This window comes from Alexandromys fortis, unplaced genomic scaffold, assembly GCF_014885135.2.
Source record: "Alexandromys fortis isolate MF-2015 unplaced genomic scaffold, M_Fortis_MF-2015_v1.1 scaffold_79, whole genome shotgun sequence".
Classification (NCBI taxonomy): Eukaryota; Metazoa; Chordata; class Mammalia; order Rodentia; family Cricetidae; genus Alexandromys; species Alexandromys fortis.
Genome location: NW_026067964.1, coordinates 6,330,179 through 6,351,228, shown reverse-complemented (window position 1 = coordinate 6,351,228; position 21,050 = coordinate 6,330,179). Strand labels below are relative to the sequence as shown.

The following is a 21,050-nucleotide window of genomic DNA, read 5'->3' as shown; positions in this document are numbered from 1 at the left end:
CAAAAATGAATACATCATCAGATTTTCTTTAATTTAATGAACAAACCGATAAGAAGTTAAAAGCCATTTAAGGAACAAGGCAACAAATGCCTGTTGACCAGCTGCATAGAAGTCGTGTGCACATCGGGGTAGTTGTTTGACAAGGCTATCATTCGAGGACGGTTTGTCAAGGCTATCATTCGAGGACGGTATCTAAAGCTGTACAATAGCTCCGTGGACTTGGCCTCGGCCTGAGAGGGTGTCTTCCCTAGGTGCAGTATTTTCTCCTCCACCCGACAGTTATCACTTATCTCTAGACATTGAGTAAGCAGACGGTCTTCTGTGGGCACACCCCCAAACAACCTGGAAATGAAACTTCACCCTGTGCAAACGGACGGTGTTCAGCCCACGGCTGATGGGAAGGAAGTGGCTTCATGGGTACACACTTTTTATAAATGGATCTGAATCACCACCACCTTCATGGCTGTCTTCTGTTTTTTCCCAAGTGCCCCAAGCTATGGCCTTGAATTAGACACAACTTGCTAGTTACAACCCCCCCCCCCCCAAACACACGAGAAAGAGGGATATGGAATCAGAGAAAGGGGAGCCAGGAGTAGAACCATTTACAAGGTGGTTTCTTCTGGAGGGTGAAGAGAGGAGCTAATTATACCGCTTAGCTGCCAAGGTTGCAGCTAGATTTAATCAGATAAGAAACGTTTAAACCCTTTGGAACTCGTGGTTCTCAAGTTCCATGGCTAGGGAAAATAACGGGGCCTCTCTCTGCTCTAGGCTTTGAAAGCTCCACACCAGTGGAGTTTACACGCGTGCTCTGTGCGGGCTCCTCCCCCGCCCCCGTGGGGGAGGCGGAGGGCGTGGACACCGGCCCTCCCCAGCCCGCGGCCCGCCCCAGTGAATGAAATCTTGCCGGGCCCCGGGTCACTCAGTTCCCGATTCTGTCTGGGACAACAGCAGCTCGGGCTCGGCCGGCTGCGAAGGATGGGGGAGCCGAGGGGATGCACCGGGAGGCAGGCCCGAAGCCTAGGGCTGCAGCTGCAGCTGCTCCTGTCGCTGCTGCTCCTGCAGCCGTCGCCGGGCTGGGCCTCCGGGGCTGCTCGGCCGCCCCACGTGGTCTTCGTGCTGGCAGACGACCTGGGCTGGAACGACGTGGGCTTCCACGGCTCGGTCATCCGCACGCCGCACCTGGATGCGCTGGCGGCCGGCGGGGTGGTCCTGGACAACTACTACGTGCAGCCGCTGTGCACACCCTCGCGGAGCCAGCTGCTCACTGGGCGCTATCAGGTACGAGGTGGCCTCTCGCCTGCCCTGCGTGGCTCTGCGAGCCCGCGCGCTGGCACCAGGGGCTCGGTGGGACCGCGCTCGCCGCCCTTGGCTTCCCCAGGCCTCTGCGCATGCCCGGCTTCCTCTTGGTGCCTCCAGTGCTGAAGTGGCTTTCATTTTCTCAAGGTCTGAGGAGAGGAGGTTTCTGGGAACTCGAGGTGCTGTGCCTGTGAACCCCCAGGGTCAAGGGTAGATGGGGACCTAAGGAGGAAGGATGGAGAAAGTGAGAGAGGCCCACGGAGCTCCAGAGTGGAATTAGAGTGGGAAGGATCCTGATAACCGGTGTGCTCAGTGGTCAGGAGTGAGCTGCTGGGACGGGAGGATAGGAAACCATGGGAGTTTCAGAGATTAACTTGGAAACATTAAAAAGACTGGGATTGTTGACAAGGAGAGCAAAATCAGAGAAGCCTGCAATGTGTGAGCCTGGAGGGCACTGTAAAAAGTCTTAACCTTTACCCCCAGTTCCTTTGTGCCTTGGAGCCCATTACAGGAGAGATAAGGCGTAGGGCAAGCGCCTCTGTATCTGTCTTTCCCTTTAATAAGCACTTGCCCGTAACTACCCATGTGCCAACAACCTGGGCACTCCAGCGCCTGTCCTCCAGGTCCTCCGCTGTACACAACTAACAACGGAAGTCACTGCCAGGTCCTCCGCATCCGTAGAATGAAACACGGGTTGCTGATACTCCGTCCACATTGGAGGGTAAATCCAACCTGTATGGTCGTCTTCACTGCCTTTTAGAAAAGTGCAGCACACGGATTTCCCCACGGACTATGTGTATGTTAGATGATCAGGAACAGGAAGAACACTTTTTTGTGTGTTTTATTGTCTTTAAGCTTAATTTTGAAAAACACCCCATGAGGTAGTTATCATGAATCCCCTTTACAGGCGAGGAGATAGCATGGCCTACACGGATGTCAGCTAACGAGTCATACAGTCATACAGCTACTCAATTGTGGGCCTCAGTTTCCTGCATCCACCGGTCATCTCACACCTATGAAATTAGCCATCCCCCCCATTCTGACTGCAGTTGATGAGTTTATAAGATTCTGATATGATTATGACCAAATTAAATATGATAATTTTTAGTGGCTACTATTTGGATACTGATATTCAATCTCTGTCTCTATTCACCCATCCATCCATCCATCCATCCATCCATCTCTCTTATCTTTCTACACACACACAATCACACAATCTTCTGGCTTTTCTTCATGCAAAGATTTAGATAACATGGAGCCAGTGTGGATATTCAGAACAAGTCAATCAAAGATGTCAAGTAGCCGATATTCGAGGAAAAATGAGTTAGCAATAAGTGTAAGTATTATGTCATCTACTGTGTAATGGATTCTAAGCACACAGTTTATTCAACAAGCATTTTGAACTCACTGCCCTCCTATATATGTGTTCCCCAAACCTTTCAGACCAACGCTAACCTCATGTTCTAAGACCAAGATAAAGATTTCAACAGAAGGCTGGAGAGAGAAGATAATGTTTCTCTAAGAGACTCAGGAACACCCATAGCCAAGAGTTTACTATGGAAATTAAGCATGGTCTGCTTCCCTACCAGCGGGAAGGTCATGCCAAGGAGTCTTCCTGACTGTGAAGTGTAATCAGTAGTCCCTGGGCCAATGCAAGTGTCTCCAGCACACAGTAGGAGTCTCCCAGGAGTAAGGGAAGGTAGTTCTGGGTTTGCTCTGAAGAGAGAGAACTGAACTCACATTGCAAAGTAACAGAGGGGCTGTTGGTTTACACAGCATCCTAACAGACCTGGACAGGAAAGCCAATGCTGCACCTCGAACCTCTTGTAGGACTTGTTTACTTTCACCCCCTAATGTGCTACCCCAGCAAGCCCTTGAAAACACTTGAGTACTGGGAGTCCATCTGTGGTTAATAAGTGAAGGGATAGGAGAAGCCGTGTACTTCAGAACCACCAGAGGCATCTCAAGGGAGCTGACTCAAACATAGTTGGTGTTTTTTCCACCCATTATAGTCTGCCACAGGATCCACGAGTTCCTGTTAAAGATTACTTTGGCTTAGTGATATCTTTTTACTGGAGTCTAAAAATGATTATTGCTTTCAAATTCTACACATTGGTACATTCTGGGTACCTTTCTCCTATCCTTCAAAGCTAGTTAAAATAATGATTTTTATATTAAATAATTCAAAACTGATGACCTTTTCTTGTTTAGAATCATTGTCAAAACTATAAGAAATATTTTCTGTACCTTCCAAATATTCAGCTGTAGATTTTCTCACATAGCAACCTCTTTATAGTTCATGGAGTTATAGTGATTCAGCAGTGGCGATAGTTCTGGAACATCCAGATACTTTTCTTCATAAAATCAGGCTTATTCTCTGAAATCAACTTTTAGTTCCTCTGTCCCGATGTCATATTTATACCGAGGAGCATAGCTTTTACATTTTTAAAACTTGTGCTGTATTAGCATCGCTGTTTTATCACAAGGATGTAAACTGAGGCTGGAACAAGATAAGACATGTTGGGCTTGGGGATAACTCGGGTGCCAGAACCCTGGCAAGATGGCAGGCGGGGGCTGGTGGGGGGCAGGCAGGGGCAGGTGGGGGCAGACAGGGGGCAGGAGGGGCAGGTGAGGGGCAGACGGGGGCAGGCAGGGGCAGGCGGGGGCAGGTGGGCATCAGAAAGCTCTCAGGCCTGCTAGACTGGTCTCTATGGCAGAGTTTCAGAGCAATGAGAGAGCCTTCTCAAGACAGAAAAGTGGATCGTGCCTGAGGGCTGCTGCCTTAGGTTGTCCTCTGGCTCCACGATGGGTGCTGTGTGTGTACACACCTGCAGCCACATTTACACACACACACACACACACACACACACACACACACACACACACTCATCCAGAAGAAATGCGCCCAAGGCCACAGGACTAAATGATGGAACTGCTCACGTACCAAGCCATGTGTTCAGAATCAGCGCTTACAGCAACTGTGTTTCCTCCTCAGAAGTGTTCAGCCTATTACCCCTAGTAGCTCCTTCATACTTAATATCCTTATTATTTTTTGAGTATTTAAGTCACTCCTAAACATCTCCATCTGAAAAATGAATCTAACATATTTTTACTTAAAGATTGCCTGTGTTAGCTATAAAATAGGAATGACTTATTTCTGAAAGAATCGTTCAGTACAATAAGATGAATAGATTGTTCACTATTTCAAAATGAGGTACTTGTAAGAACTCTTCAAGAGTCCTGTCTGTTATCTCTGCACTTGTGGTAGCTGGTTCTGTCAGCTTGGCACTGTCTCTTGGGAAGAGAATCTCAGTGAGAGACTGCCTGTATTAGGTTGGCATGCGGACAGATCTTGATTGTGTTCATTTATCTGCAGTCCACGGTGTTGGCAGCATGGCCTGAGCTTGGGTCTTGGATGGGAATGGGGAAAGTGAGCTGAGTAGGCACAGGTGCATTTCTTTCTGCTCTTGACTGTGGACGTGCTGGTTAGCTTACATTCCTGCTGTGACGTCCCTGTCATGAAGGACTGAAACCTGCAATCTCAAAATGAAACAACCCTTTCTCCTCTAAGCTACTTTTTGTCAGTTTTTCTTTTTTATCACAGCAATAGAATTGAAAATAGGATGTCACTCCTACTAATGTTGAGAGAGTTAATGTTTAGGGAACCCTTCAGATTTGAAAATCTAGACAAGCCTAGACTACTGAACTTTGCTCTCTTGAGCTGTGTGTGTGTGTGTGTGTGTGTGTGTGTGTGTGTGTGTGACTTTTGACAGTGATGAGTAAAGAGGATGGTTAGGAATGCTGAGAGGTGGGTTTCAGTCTTGGCGAACTCGGTTCCTCACAGATAGATACAGGACCTGGGCTAAAATCTGATACTTTACCTAGCCTTACATGTCTTTGACGCTGATGCTTTTCTGTTCCTAGGAAAAGGGCTTTTATCATACTCACCAGCCTGTCTTTGGTAGGAACAGATGAGAGGACCCTGCCTAGCGCTGCCTTACACACTGCACGGGAGGAGAGGACCCTGCCTCACACCCCTTACACACTGCACGGGAGGAGAGGACCCTGCCTCACATCCCTTACACACTGCACGGGAGGAGAGGACCCTGCCTCACACTCCTTACACACTGCACGGGAGGAGAGGACCCTGCCTCACACCCCTTACACACTGCACGGGAGGAGAGGATCCTGCCTCACACCCCTTACACACTGCACAGGAGGAGAGGACCCTGCCTAGCACACTTTACATGCTGTATGGGACCCCGTTGCCTAGCGCTGCCTGACATACTGTATAGGTTGGTTGTTCTGCTTTTGAGAATTAAACAGAAATATGAATTCAAGTTTTTATATTAAGACATTTAATTATTACCAGTTCTTTCACAAGATCCTTTTAACTGTCATGCTTTGGTGGAAAATGTATAGCATCTGAGAGAGGTGGGTGGGGTAGTGGGGAGACTGCACCGTGGATGAGGGAGGTAGTCGTGGTAGATAGAATTCAGTCTCTCTACAGCCAGGCTGGTGTTCTCCCCATGACCTTTGTCCATTATCTTTAAAATCTGCCTATACATTTTATTTTTAAGTAGAAAACACGTATGGTGTAAAAAACCAAATTTTGGGGGAGGGAGGTTTTATTTTCTTCAGTGGTGTAGTCCCTGTAAGTAGCTCGCGTTCCTGTGGAATCTTCCAGTCCCACACTCAGGAAACAAATTCTCATTCAACTCAAAGGGTCACAGAGAAAGAGGAGTCATGAGGGCAGGAGGGGAACTTGCTGAGAAGGGCTTGGCTCTAATGGAGAGCGCAAGGTGGGAAATGAAGTATGAAAGCATCTAAATCTGTTATGTAAATATGTGAACCTGTCAAATAAAAAATTAAAACCCTCAAAGCTTACAAAAGGGGCTTACGTTGAAAGTTTTCCATACCCCAGCCTCTCCCTTAGGCGTTCATTTCCATTTATAGAGAAGTATACAGAGAAGTGACGAGCTGTGACTGACAAGATCCTTCCAGAAGTGTCTCGTGACTGTGCATGCAAGCGCACATGTAGATAGTGTAGTGTTCTCTTCACACCTTTTTACCCATGGTTAATTTTACTGAACATTTGACATCATTCATGTTGTTAAATAAATAGCATCCTCGTGCATGTCTGCACGCTGATTTGTTACAAGAACAGAGCATTTTAACCAGTCACATAATAATGAATATAAAAGTAATTTCAACCTTTTGCCTTATCAAAGAAGGTGATATCGATATCTTGTACACGTGTCCTTTTGCTCATTTGGAACACATTTGTAGAACAGTTTCTTTTTTAAAAAAATTTCTTTATTTTTAGTATGTATACAATATTCTGTCTGTGTATGCCTGCAGGCCAGAAGAGGGCACCAGGTCTCATTACAGATGGTTGTGAGCCACCATGTGGTTGCTGGGAATTGAACTCGGGACCTTTGGAAGAGCAGGCAATTCTCTTAACCACTGAGCCATCTCTCCAGCCCCCGAACAGTTTCTTAAAAACAAAATTTCTAGGTTTAATGTAACATTCGTCTGTAATTTTGTATTGTAAATTTGAACTTTTAGAAAAATCTCATTTTTGTTTGTAATTATGTGTGTCTCCTTATGTGCGTCTGCACAGGACTGCAGTGCCTGTGGATGTCAGAAGAGGTAACTGGAACTGGAGTTGCAGATGGTTGAGCTGCCATGTGGGTGTTGAGAACAAAACCCAGGTTCTCTGCAAGAGCAATCAGTGTTCTTAACCACTGGGGCATCTCCTCAGCCTCTCTTGCACAAAGACCAAGAGCCAACATTAAAAACACACACAAACCAATTGCACATGGTGGGTCCTGGGAATTGAGCCCAGGTCCTCTGCAAGAGCTTTGAGTGCTCTTAACTGCTGAGCCACCATTCAGCCCTTTCTTTAGTTCCATGTGTTAGTAGTTCAAGGCCTGCTCCTCCTATTAGGCTGACTTTGATTCTCTCTGTTGTGAGAAGCACTCACATTGATCGGCTAAGCGGATGTGTGTGCTGTGCACCGACACAAGAAGGAGCTCCATCATAGTTCAAGGCCTAGGACTGCGCTGGGTGGAGGCCATGTGCCTGTAATCACAGCCTTGGAAGGCTGAGGCAGAAGGACTAGGAATTTGAGGCTAGACTCAAGTGCATAGGGCCAGCCTAGGCTACAAAGCAAGACTTGTCTCAAACAAACAAGGACTTGAAATGTAGCTCTGTGGTAATAAATGCCCGCTTGTTTTTAAATGAGGCTTTTGAGGCCAGGCGAGCTGGTGCACGCCTTTAATCCCAGCACTTGGGAAGATCTCTCTGAGTTGGAGGCCAGCCTGGTTTACCCTAGGCCTACATAATGAGCCTCCCTCCCATCTCTGTTTTTCTGTCTTACACACACACACACATACACGAAGGAATGAAGGAAGGAAGCAAAGATTGAAGGACAACAAAAATGGCAGGTCTCAGGGAAAACACTAAGTAACTCTTTTTAGTCCTCAGCTTGTTCTTCCCCTGGGGACCGAGGAGGTCACTCCACACCAGAATTCTATAAGCCTTGGCAGAGAAGACAGACAATGAAAGATGACACCGTTTCTTTCCTAGGGGACCTGAGCCACATTTTTCTTAATCATCCTGATAAATAAGCCACTCTCAGGGCTTTTTATTCACCCCTGAAGTGGAACCTTGGACAGGAAATACAGGGAAGAGGCCGTGCAGGCACAGGGCAGGTGATTTCTGACTTTTGCTTCAAGTTTGCCTCACGACTGGCAGGAGACAGTTGCAGAGGAAGAGGGCCTGGTGGCATGAAGGTCCGGCTAAACATGGCCTTACTAGCTGCTGTTCCTGCTTGTCCTCAGGGTCTGGCCTGGTCCCCACCAGCCTTGATGGGTTCCTGTCATTGAATTGGATTAAACAGATAGTGGAGGAGCTGGGAGAATTGGGAGGGGACTTTGGGCGAGGACTTGTGATTCTAGTCAGAAGAGCCATAGCATCGTCCGGCCAAAGGCAGAGACGAGAGCAGCATGCAGCCAGCAGGCCATTGTGTTGCCGGTGGTAGTTTTCATGTCTGTGTTCGTTTAAGGGGGAAACAAAGGATGCATCGGCTTTATATGAGCTAGCAAGAAGGCCAGGAGTCAGGCATGGGTCTCCAGTCCAAGGAACCCAGGGGCCACTTGCTCTGATGGTGATGTTTAGTTTACCTCCCAAGATACTGGAAATAAGAAAATAAGTTCGGAGTTGCATGGAATGTGATCAGTTGACTTGTGGCATTTTTGTAGTTGATTGACTGATGTTGTTGGTTATCACTTTGAGGACAATGAAATGGCTTAGCAGGTAAGGGCACTTGCTTGTCACCAAGCCTGCTGACCTGAGCTTAGTCTTTGGAATCCACATGGTAGGGAGGAGAGCACCACCTTCTGCAAACTCTTCTCTGATCGCCACATGTGTGAGGTGGTATACACGTGTCTACACACAAGCACACTCATACATATACACACATGCACCTAACCCCCCCACACATAATAAATGCAATAATTTCTAATTGACAAGGAAATCTGTGCATAGTCTGTTGCTCTCAGATCATTATTATTGATTTTGCTTCTTAATCATATCTCTTTACTAAAAAAATCCTTTTCTCAGAGTTCCTTATATTTTCTTCCTTAATAAGCTTCTGTTGGATTCATAATTTAAACAGAGGAAGTCACGGAAACCATTTCTGCCTTGTTTGTTCTTTTCACAAACAACATCGCTTTGTGGTTTTAGTCAGAGCCTTGCGCTCTTTACTGATCACCACAGAATAAATAGGCCCTTAAAACTGTCAGTGGTGCGGGCCAGTTCTGAAACCTGAGCGCTGAGGGGCCAGGCCAGCTGGCCACGCCAGGCTCCTAAGGCATAATGTGTGTTCTGTAGCTCTTGGCTTCAGCGCCCTGGAGCTGACTGTCAGACGGGCTGCAAGGGGAGGGAGCAGATTCTCCACTCTCCAATTGTCCTGTGGCCGGCCGTCTCTAGGCATAAACTGTGGGGTGGTTCAAGTGTTTTCTGACCGTGATCAAAACCTGCAGGAAACTGGCAAGAGCTCAGGCTAAGGGTTCTGAAGCTTGGCCGGCCACTGCCTTGTCGTGTGGCTGTGATCTGTTGTGGAAACCTCCTTTCAGGCTCCGTGGTGTGTAAGGCAGAGGCCAGGCCTGCTCACTTTCCTGAATTCTCAAGTGCCGTAGAGGTGGCATTTCACAAACACTCGGGTGCATGGAGGGATAAGCAGATGGACGCTTCCCTTCTGTTCCACCGGGTATTATCCCTCCACTGTTCAGTGTGGGAGACAAATGGCATCCACTGCCAAGTGTGCTACAGGGGTTCACCGAGCCCCTGGTACAGTTTCTTACGGGGTGGCTGAAGCATCCTGAGCTCTGAGATACTGTCTTAGAAGGGGTTCTCTTGCTGGGAAGAAGCACCATGACCAAAAGCAAGTTAGGGAGGAAAAGGTTTATTTGACTTTCACTTCCATATCATAGTTTATCATCTATGGAAGTCAGGGCAGGAACTCAACCAGGGCAGGAACCTGGAGGCAGGAGCTGATGCAGAGGCCATGGAGAGGTGTTTCTTTCTGGCTTGATCCTCATGGCTTGTTCAGTCTGCTTTCTTATAGAGCCCAGGACCACCAGCAGAGGGATAGCATCACCACAATGGACTGGGCCCTCCCCCATCAATCCCTAGTTAAGGAAGTGTCTTACAGGCTTGTCTACAGTCTGATATTATGGCGCTGTTTTCTCAGTTGAGGTTCCCTCCTTTCAGATGACTTTAGCTTATGTCAACTTGACACAGCACAGACACACATTTAATCGGTACACTGCATGGGCCTCAGAAAGAGAACTGGACAAAGTTCTGACCTAAGAGCCATGATCCTCCTCCCCACAGCAGGAGGTGGTTTTGTTTGGTTTTGTTTTTCTCTTTTAAACTAAGCATGCATCTCCTAGATCTCAGGAAAAAGACTAAAGGTTTCTTGTCAATTATTTCGTGGGAAGCAAGTCCCTCCCGGGGTTTGCAGACTTTGCATCAGTGGAGCAGATCCTCGATGGTCAAGAGCAATCTTTGGAAGGGGTGTTTTTGCAGGAGGATTTATTTTCATGAAGAAGAGACCACCACACAAGGCAGACGGGTGGTAGCTCCCATGGGCTTTCATAGGTTACAGCTATGCCTTTTTCTCTTCACACCTTCTTTCTGGATGTTGAAGATGAGGTTTGGATTGGAGTCGTAGATTTTCTTGTTTAGATAGCTGCCCTTCTTTTCTGGTTTGCATTTGTACCCCATGACAGCCTGCCCAAGGCATTGTGGGGTCACTCCAGAGTTCTGCACTGGAGGGCCATGAGCATGGTTCTTGCCTGTTTACTGCGTCTCCACACATTATAGCTTCCTGACTTCCAATAGTGCTTGAACAGACCACAACCACGTTTCTGGCTGTCATCCAGAGTTTGACTTCTGCTCCCCAGTAATGCCATAAAAATGCCCTGTCAAATAAATCCTCAGGAACTAAAAAGAACAAATTCCCCATTCTGTGTGATCGGAGAGAGTGGAGACGGGTTTCAGCTGACCGCCTGGCTTGGTGCCCATGGCACAGGAAAACCAAGCTGCCAAGCATCTCTTGGCAGTGTTTTCTAGTGCTCAGAGATCATTCTCTGTGCGCGATAGATGAGCTTCCCATGTGAGCTTTGCACGTTTATATCCACCGATGCTTTTGGGTTCCATAAATACTACTTTTACATCCTGCTGGGTGATATATTAGAATATGTTATGAAGTGTTTGGTCCTTGGCTCGAGTTTCTGTATAGTAAGCTTGTAGTGCTTACAGTGGAAAGAAATTTTTGTGTGTATGGACACACTTGTATGCATGTGCATATGTGCATGTATGTCTGTGCACATGTATGTGCCTATGCGATTGCAGAGTGATGAGGACCTTTCCCTAGAAATTATAAAACCCTTGGCATTCAGGGACGAATCAGGAAAGAGACGTCATATTCAAATGAAAGCCCCTTAGGGAGGCTTTCTCTGCAAAGTGAGTTTTTAGAAGATGTGGGAGTGGGCAGAAAGTGTCGGGAGAGACCCAGTGGGGAGGGAAGGAAGGGCTGATGTGACCTGGAAGGGGAGGCATATGGGGAAGTTGCCTTCAGAGTGACCTTCAGTGCAGAGGTGCGGTGGCCAGGCACCTGACCCAAGGCTGCCCACTCTCTCCTGCCCCCTTCTCTTGGATTAGTGATTCCCCACTGACTGACCTCTATCAGAAGCCAGATTTGGAAGGGCAACAAGTCCTTTGTTTTGGCTTCAGTTTGGAGACTGAACACCACCTGGTTAGAAGGCACCTGAAAGGCCTCTGAACATTCTCATTGTCTGTGTCCAGTTATTGCTGACAGAGGCCTAAGAATCCACAGAAAAATGTACTTCCATTTTTAAAATAAAAATATTTATTGACATATGATTAACATGCAATAAGCTGTACATACTTTAAACATACAACTTGATATATTTTGATATATATACCCACCTGTGAAACCATGATAGTGAGTTTATCATACTTTAACATTTAAGATAGTCCATGTGGCTCTCAAATGAAATTATGGAAAGATATCATGGACTCAAGCCATAATAGCCACAATTTCAAAAGTGTTGGCTCTGACAAAATACACAAAAAATCCAAAGTTCATGAGACGTGTGAGGATATAGCTCAGTGGCAGAGCATTTGCCCAGCATGCAAGGAATCGTGGTTCCTCCTCAGCCTGCAAACTAGTGATTTCCACACAAAATAGCAAAAATGATACACTTGGTGGAACAGCCCTGTAACCCTAGTTATTCAGGAGGCTGAGGCAAGAAGGTCACACACTCAAGGCCAGCCTGGGATATGGAGTGAGTTTCCCGAGCAATTTAGTGAAACTCTGTCTTAAAACATTAAGAGGGCCGAGCTCAGTGGAAGAGCATGAACAAGGCTTCGTGTTCAATCCCAGCTTCGCACATTCTCTCAGAACTTGGGAGAAAACTCTTTCATCCGAGTTCATAGTAAAAAAGAAAATGAAACTTTAAGTTTGAATATTTTTGTCTAAATTTTGCATTTGTTTATTGCCAAATATTTAAAAACAAAACCTTGAAAACAAATGGCTTTAACAACTAAGACTGTTTGCTGCTCTTTCAGAGAAGCTGAGTTCAGATCCCAGTGCCCAGAGCTGGCCGCTCCCTGCTGCCGGTAGCTCCAGCTCCAGGGACTGCAACACTGTCTTCTGGCCTCTGTAATCACTGCACTCATGTTCCCAGGCACCTCCCTCCGCATGTAGATATAATTTAAAAATAGTGAAAATAACACTGATCCAAATGTAAGTCTATGGATCTATGTGGTCTGAGTAGTTAGCAATTGAAGGCTTGAGAAAGTCAGTGCTAACTGTATATTTATTTAGTTCCAGTGGGAGTGGAACTGCGAGTGTTAAGTTCCAGTGTGCACTGTATATGATAGTCATCTGCAAAACACAATCCAGGAAATCAGCTCAAGAGTAGCCGAAAGAGTCCCGTAAAGCCTTGGTCCTCAAGGAAGCAGCGCGTAGGGAGGTGTGATGGTTAAACTTGGTGGCCAGCTTGATAATACTGGTGAAGAGAAAACCCCTATTGACTAATTGCATCCATCGGCTTGACCTGGGGCATGTCTCTGAGGGTATTTTCTTGGTTGCTAATTGATGTCGCATGGGCCATCTTACCGTGGGCAATGTCATCATTAGGCAGGTGGGCCCCTCCTCTCTAAGAAAGGCTGCTGAGGACGCCTGAGAAACATCCAGTCAGTAGGGTTCCTCTGTGGTCTCCACTTCAGCTCCTGCCTCCAAGTTCTTGGCATCACTCTGTGATGGGCTGCAATCAATCTGTGGGCATAATAAATGCTTTTCTCGTGCTGGGTGGGCTGGTCAGCGTTTTAGCTCACCAGCAGAGGAGCATACTAGGACAGGAGGGGAATGGTGTTATTGATAACTGCTCAGACCTGTTACCATCACCATTGCTGGATATTTAATATGCACTTGGCATTATGTGTCCCTTCATTAATCTTGCCCAAACCACAGGAAATAGATACTGTTATGCTCCCTCCTATGCAGATGACGATAACCTTACAAATGTCGAGACTGAAGGAAGTCACAGAAGCCACTATCTTACTGTCTGAAGGTCACAAAGTTTGTAAATGGAGTTGGGTTCCTGCTCTGTCCTATTCTGCATTGTATTATGTAGCATGTCGATCACGCGCAAACACATTTAAGGAATTATTAGCAGCAAGTTGCTTGATACCCACCTTTAGTGGACCAGGGTGCTGAAGTCCTCCCTGGGTGGTGAGCTGACACCCATAGCCATCACTCTCCTCAGAGCCCTGTTTTTTTTTTTTTTTTTGGTTTTTCAAGACAGGGTTTCTCTGTGGTTTTGGAGCCTGTCCTGGAACTAGCTCTTGTAGACCAGGCTGGTCTCGAACTCACAGTGATCCACCTGTCTCTGCCTCCCGAGTGCTGGGATTAAAGGCGTGTGCCACCACCGCCCGGCCCTCAGAGCCCTGTGTATCTAAGGCGTTGGCTCTCACCCTGTGGGTCGAGACCCCTCTGGGGTTGCCTTTCAGATATTCTACACACTAGATACTTACATTATAATTCATACCAGTAGCAAAATTATTGTTATGAGGTAGCAATTGAGATAATTTTCCGGTTGTGGAATCACCACAGCATGCGGAACTGTGTTAAAGGGTTGCAGCATTGGGAAGGTTGAGGGCCACTGCTTTGAGGAAACACAGGATCTAGTGCTAGGGAAAGCCAGGGCCGGCGGAGCAGTCCTTCATCCATCCTCGGGTATGGTAGCATCTGACAGCACAAGAGCTCGGCCCAGGTCCCTAGGCTTCTGTTCGTTGGCTTTCAAATGCCACGGGCAAGTCGAGAGTGCTCTCACAATCCAGGACAGGGATGGTGTTAGTACTCTTTGTGTGCAGCTGACTTCTCACACATATCTTCAGAGATTCAGAGACGTGTTCTTTGGCCACCTATGCCATGTCACCTGTCACCATCTCTCCTATGTTTCTTCAGAACAATGGTCCTTATCATACAGTAGAGTCTATCGTCAAACTTTTTGGTCTTAGGATATCTGCTTTTGCTTAAAAAATTATTGAGGACTAAAAGAATAAACACACAAATTACACCATTTGCAATTTACTCTAGCAGAAATGAGAATGCATTTATTCATGAAAATGGCAATAATGGGCCCATTATATGTTACCAAAAACAAAGAGTGAGAAAAAGCATGCCTTCTACAACAGCCATGAAGCTTAGCATTGTTTGATTTTTTTAATTGCCTCTGTTCATAAAAGATAGCTAGGTTGTCGAACAGTTTCTGCCATCTGATCTATATGACCTAAATATGTTACATAGGTAAAAGTTGATGAAGAAAGTCTGGCCTCATAAAGGCTTGTAGTTCCCCTTCTTTTGGAAAAGGGAGAGAGAGTTTCATTTATAGACAGCATCCAGTTTATCATGGTTCAGCTCAATACTTTTCACCTTTATAACAGTTCAGAAGTCAAGTCCACATAGTCAATACTGTTTGCTTCTGGTATGGCGTTCATTAAATCCCAAGAACACGCACGCTGCTGTTAAGCAGGCTTTGTGCTGAGGATATGTAAGGTGGGCTAGTCTAGGTTGCAGTATCCTCCAGGTTAGCTTTATTAAATGCATCTTGCAATTTATGATCATTTCAATTTGTGAAGGATTTATTAGGATTGTATTCCCATTAAAATCCAAGGAACTTCTGAAATTATAGAAATTACATTTTTACTGTTCTAAAACTAAACAAGTCTTTGTCTCTTAATACAGTATGCTGCGTGGACCCTGTGCCCTGGGAATTCTTTCGTAAGCCATTCCAAAGCAGCAGTCAGTGGGATGCTTTCTTGAAAAGATCAGTGTCTTTCCGGATTATGGTTTATGTAAAGTCTAATAAGAATCATGAACCATTAGTTTCATCGTACTGTTAAATAAGTCTTTAAAAAAATCATCAAGTCCTCGAAGAATCAAAATCCTTCTAATCAGATTTTAACTTCTCACCTGCAGTTTGATTCGAATCCTTTTTCTTGAGAGACTAAATTACTGGTTCCTGACATACTGCCTTGATCAATGTTTGTTGAAAACATTGGTTTGTTATAATGCTTTTTATTCATACATCCAATTCCTATTTCTGTCCACTACCTATTGCACCACTGGGGAAACCGCCTTTCAGAATAAACCTGGACATCCGGCTCCCGTGACTTAGGTGGCTGCTGTATTCACTCCTTCACAGTGTTTCCAGGGCATTAATCCCTGCTTCTGTGTCTGTCTCTTTAAGATCCACATGGGCTTACAGCATTACCTCATCATGACCTGTCAGCCCAGCTGTGTTCCCCTGGATGAAAAACTCCTGCCCCAGCTCCTAAAGGAAGCAGGCTATGCTACGCATATGGTTGGAAAATGGCACCTGGGAATGCGTCAGAAAGAATGTCTGCCAACACGCCGAGGATTCGATACCTACTTCGGTAATGGAAATTCATGTTTCTTTAACAACACAGACCTACTACATCCCGCTCATAAAACACACCCAAGTGTCATCAAACACAATGACTGGAAACTTGAAGCACCATAGGGGGGCTGCTTTCTTATGGTCCCTCCATAAGCCGTGCTTAACGCTGGGTGGACCTTTGCCAGAGCCCTAAGGGACAGCCTTATGGGACCACTCAGAGACCACTGTCCACTCTGTAGGGTCATCTTGAAGATGAGGAGGAGGGGCTCTGTGGAACTAGAGGCAGACTTTGTGCTTCCTTCACTAAAGTTTACACGCTTTTCTCCCCGTGGCCTGGGTTCAAAGGCCCCTCTTTTTGGGGGTTGGGGGGAGAATGATGGCATCTTCTCCTCCTGTGTGATCTGTTTCTGAAATTACTAGATTGGAGAAAATCAATTTAAAGCATTAATAGCAATAAAAGATAATAAACAGAAGTGGCAGGTAATGAAGTGATAACTAGAAACAGGAGAGCTCTCGGAAAGAAACGTGAAGCCTGCTGTTTGTTTTAAAGTGTGACACCGCACGTCTGTTTTAAACTCTGCAGTAATTACTAACCTGTTTGCCGCTCACTGTGTGTCTTTCTGTCAAGTTCTTTTTATATGGAGCTGTCTTTCTGTTGTTTGTACAGTAACCTCCCTCCCTCCCTCCCTCCCACCTGCTTCTTCCAAACTGGATGGTTAGTTAGCATAAACATTTTTAGTAGACTAACAAACTCGGAGTGACTAGTCAGACATGGAGTAATGTCAACGCACCAAATTACAAAATAAATAAATAAGTAAGAAGTACAAAGCTGCGTGGCTGCAGGAGCACTCCACATTCTAGCCTAAGACTGGAGACTTCTTATGTCTGTAGGGAGGAGAGAGGAGGGGTAGAGGGACATTATTCCAAGCTAAGTGGACAGTAGGCGTTGAGGTAGTGAAGCTGCTCCCGACCCTTAGCTGTGAGAAAAGCTTCTGGGGAAGGAGGCAGAGTGGAGAGCCACTCTAGTCACAGAGTGCTGGCTTCCTTGTAGCTCCTTGGTCATTCCTTGCTTCCATGTGAGGTAAGGACAAAGCAGAGCCCAGTGAAAGGGAGCGGGTCCACATACGCTCAGACGCACCAAGCGCTTGGATCTAACCCTGAGGTCAAGACACCAGCATGTCAGAAAGGAGAGCAGGTGTGTCCCTCTCCTGCCTGGGGTGCTGCAGCACCGCTAGCCAGCCATGACATTCTTTCTGGCTGAGTCTTCAGTGCCCTTGAATGACTGTTAAACTCAGACTTCATTGATTTATCATCCTGGATGTTCCAGAGGAATGGCTTGTGCACCGTGGGGACTTTTGTTTCCACCCAGGACTTTGCTAGATGTTTCGTGTCTGTCCTTAGACAGACTGTGGATCTTAAAAATCTTTATGAAAAATCCAAGTTTTGGTTGGACAGCTAGGGAGAGAGTTCGGTCTCTATAGTGCACCCATGAACCTGAGTTCAGTCCCTAGGCCCAAGTGAAACAAACAAACAAACAAACTGGGTGCCTTGCGGGTTCTAGTCTTGGCACATGGGCTGTGAAGGTGGGTGAATCCCTGGGGCACACTGGCCAAGGGGCCTAGCCTAATTGTCAAGCCAATAAAAGAACCTGTCTTAAACAACAAAGGGGGCTAGCTCCTGGCAGTGGTAAGTATTGCATTTTAGCCTGCGCACACACTCACACATAGACACAAACGGAAACCTTCACATAGAAGACAGAATCATAGGCTTTAGGAGAATTAAGTTCTACCCCGGAGCTAGGTAGACCAATACCCACATTTACATGAAGAGAGACTTGCAGCCACCAAGAGTATTTGGAGCGCATGGCTGTCATTAGCACTGTAGTTTAGCCGTCGTGCTGGAAGCGGGTAGGTGGTTATGAATGCCTTCGAAGCTAAGGAAGTACACACTTGACGGGTAACCGTGTCGACTTGAACTGCATCTCAATAAAACCATTGAAGGACACAGATTTAGTTGTTCAAAAGTATTTTCTAAAGTTCCTCACAAAAGCCTAGACGGCCGTCGTCCTGAGGTTCAGCCCTCAGGTTTGTGGACTGCAATGATGACAGCATTGTGTGACTGTCACTGGCTGTGCGGGGTCAGCTTGGCCAAGTGTTTGAGGATGTGGTTCTGTTTCTGCAACTCTCCTGTCAATGTTTGTGGCTCCTATAACCAAATATAGCCTGTGCACATGTCCTCCCCAGTGATAGTTTATATGAATGGATAGAGAACCTGAACTTTTCTCTCCAAACTCTAATACCTCATCGATGTTAAAACATAAACTAGGTCCCGATCACTCTGATTGCCGAGGTAAGGGTTGAGATTCTTATTCTTCATTTTATTTATTTACTTACTCATTCATTCATTCATTCATTCATGTGTATGTGTGTGCACGCATGCACGCCAGCACACATGTGGCGGTCTGAGAACAGCTTGCAGGAATCAGTTTTTCTCCTTCCACCGTAGGGATCTCAGGAATCTAACTCAGGTTGTCAGGTTTGAAACGTAGCAGGCACCTTTCCCCACTGAGCCATCGCAGCAGACCCTGAAATTATATTTTGTGAATGTGTATTTTTCTGTTTCACATTAAGTAATAAATATGTTATATATTTTTGCTATAAATGAAAAAAGTGAAAATCATATAAAAAGTTGTCTTAAGATCCTTATACTAATTAGGTTTAGGACCTTGACCTTGGATCATGGAAAATGGTTAATCTAAAGTGAATTATTATATAAGTTAATTATAAATTGAATTGTTATATAAGCCGTAGAAGGCTCTAAATTATCATTATAGAGAAATTCCATGAGAAGGGAAAGAGCTAGGTCCATTTTTCATCACTTTAAGAATAAAAGGAAATATATTTAAGAGCCTAGGAAAGTTTATTTCTTTTTAATAGCTTCATTGGGGCATAATTCATATACTATGCAGCTCACCCAATCAAGGTATTTAATTTAGTAATTTTTATGCAAGTTGAGGGATTGTGTCGATATCATCACAACCCAGACACAGGACAATCTTTAATCACTCACAAAAGAAACCAAATTTCCAAAGCAGTCACCCCAGCTTCCCCTCGGACCCCAGCCCTGGGCCAGCACTGCCTCTCTTTTGTGCTGACTGACTTCTGAGCAAGTCTGTGGATGGAATCCTAATATACAGCACAGCTTGCTTTTATACTTAACAAAACAGGTAACATTCACAGAACAGCTATTGGGAAACTTCCTTTTCTCCTGGCTTCGGTCCCTGCTGAGGGAGAGGGCTCTTTACAGAAGGTGAAGGTGACAGCCACTCAGCTCAGTGAGCAGCAGCGTGACTCCAAACTTGCTGTGTGTGGAACAGTCTAGCTAGAACACTCTCCTCTGACCTGGAGCTGGTACGTGAGCAGAGAGAGCTCATATTTGGGAAGGTTTGTATCTTCCCACCAGTGGGTGTCAGCATTTGACTAAAAATAACTCTCGCTGAGGCCTCGTTCATAAATAACCTCGGGCGTCAGTCTCCCAACAGCAGTACAGCAAATGGCGTGAGCTGAATCCCGTTTTTATTATCTTACAAATAAACCTTGCATCAAAACGCATTACCAGCGTATGATCTTTCCTCTTAGCCTTAAAGGACTACCATCTTATTGCCTACTGAACCTGAACTCTGATTCCTAAGAACCTGTTTCCACAGAACCATCCACCTACAGAGCTGACGTGATGGAACCGATGTCCTGAAAGACCCGAGTGAGAAGGGGACTTGGGCTTCTGTGCAGTCACATTTCAACGGGGTCTGCCAACAGATATAGAGATGTTAAGAAATGGAGCTCTGATTAGCCTTGTCATTTGATTAGCCTCGTCACGGGCAATCAGTTGCATTAGGCAATTAAATGCTGGAACTTTCGTTTGCTTAACAAGCTTTTTGCCTGCTGACTGTTTCGTCTCCCATTCTTCTTGTAGGCTATCTCCTCGGCAGTGAAAACTATTACACCCACGAGGTCTGCGCACTAATTGAGCCTTTGAATGTTACGCGGTGTGCTCTTGATTTCCGAGACGGTGAAGAACCTGCGACAGAGTATACAAATATTTATTCAACAAACATATTTAGCAAAAGGGCTACAACCCTCATAGCTAACCACCCACCAGAGAAGGTAAGGCTTCTTCTTAATTATTCTCAAAATTTTCTTACTTCTAAAGGTTTTTTTTTTTTAAAAAAAAAAAAATTAGACCACATTCCAGTTAGCCAGAAAGGGAAGGTGATTAAAAGTGAAGAATCTTAAAGATTTGTGGATCAGTGTGGGAGAAAGTCATGCAGCATATAGGAACCCCTAAGAGACGATTCTCATGGGAGAGGACCCTGGACTGCAGGTGTAGGGATGTTGACTTTCAGGATTTCATGGAAACCCTGCTTTCTCTTTGTTTTGTTTTGTTTTGTTTTGTTTTTTCAAGACAGGGTTTCTCTGCAGAGCCTAGCTGTCCTAGAATTCACTCTGTAGACCAGGCTGGCCTTGAACTCACAGAGATCCACTTGCCTCTGCCTCCAGAGTGCTAGGAATAAGGCGTGCGCCATCATTGCCCAACATTGCTTGCTCTTATGATGCTCTATGTGCAAGCACTGTAAATGACTAGGAAGCAGGGCTTCTGGTTCCCAAACAGGTGTCTGCATACAAGGTGGAGCCCCTATGGAGAACTGTTAGGAGTTCAGGGCTCAGAGCAAACTCTCCCATCTTATACTTTTCAGGATTATTTTGGTTACTCTGAATCATTTCTATGCCCATGTTAATTTTAGAATCTGTTGACCGACTTTTACCAAGAAAACAAAAGGCAGTTGCTTTATTTGGTGTTCATTGGTTAACTTAAAGGAAATGGCCATCTTAGCAACACCGAGCTTTAAAAATTCAAATGTGTGTTAGATTGGTTTTCACAGGTAACTAAGGAAGCCATTGGGCATGTCATGCTCAGACAGCTGCAGGTTAAAAAGAGCTGTGACTAGCCTTAGACCCAGATTGCCTGGATTTAGAATCCAAGGGCTTTGGAAATTATGTTGTCAGACACTGGGCTTAAAGAGTGTCCTCATGAATGTAGTCACACACTCACACAGAGTGTCCTGCGGTGGGAGCCTGCCCGACACGGAGGAGCCCAGAAAGTGCGCAGGTCCTGCCTCTGCTCTTCGTCTCTGGCGATGTGAAGGTCCCGATCTGCCTACCTGTTCAGACTTAG

At 45.8% G+C, this 21,050-nt stretch overlaps 1 protein-coding gene across 1 annotated transcript in view; it reads left to right on the top strand.

Moving 5' to 3' along the window:
- Positions 1–586: 586 nt before the first annotated feature.
- Positions 587–21,050, top strand: part of Arsb (arylsulfatase B) — a 157,439-nt gene continuing 136,975 nt past the window's right edge. Inside the window, exons 1-3 of the mRNA XM_050153857.1 lie at positions 587–1,278; positions 15,648–15,834; positions 19,791–19,981. Coding sequence (XP_050009814.1) covers positions 976–1,278; positions 15,648–15,834; positions 19,791–19,981 — 681 coding nt within the window. The 5' untranslated portion in view covers positions 587–975. The remainder of the gene's footprint in view (positions 1,279–15,647; positions 15,835–19,790; positions 19,982–21,050) is intronic.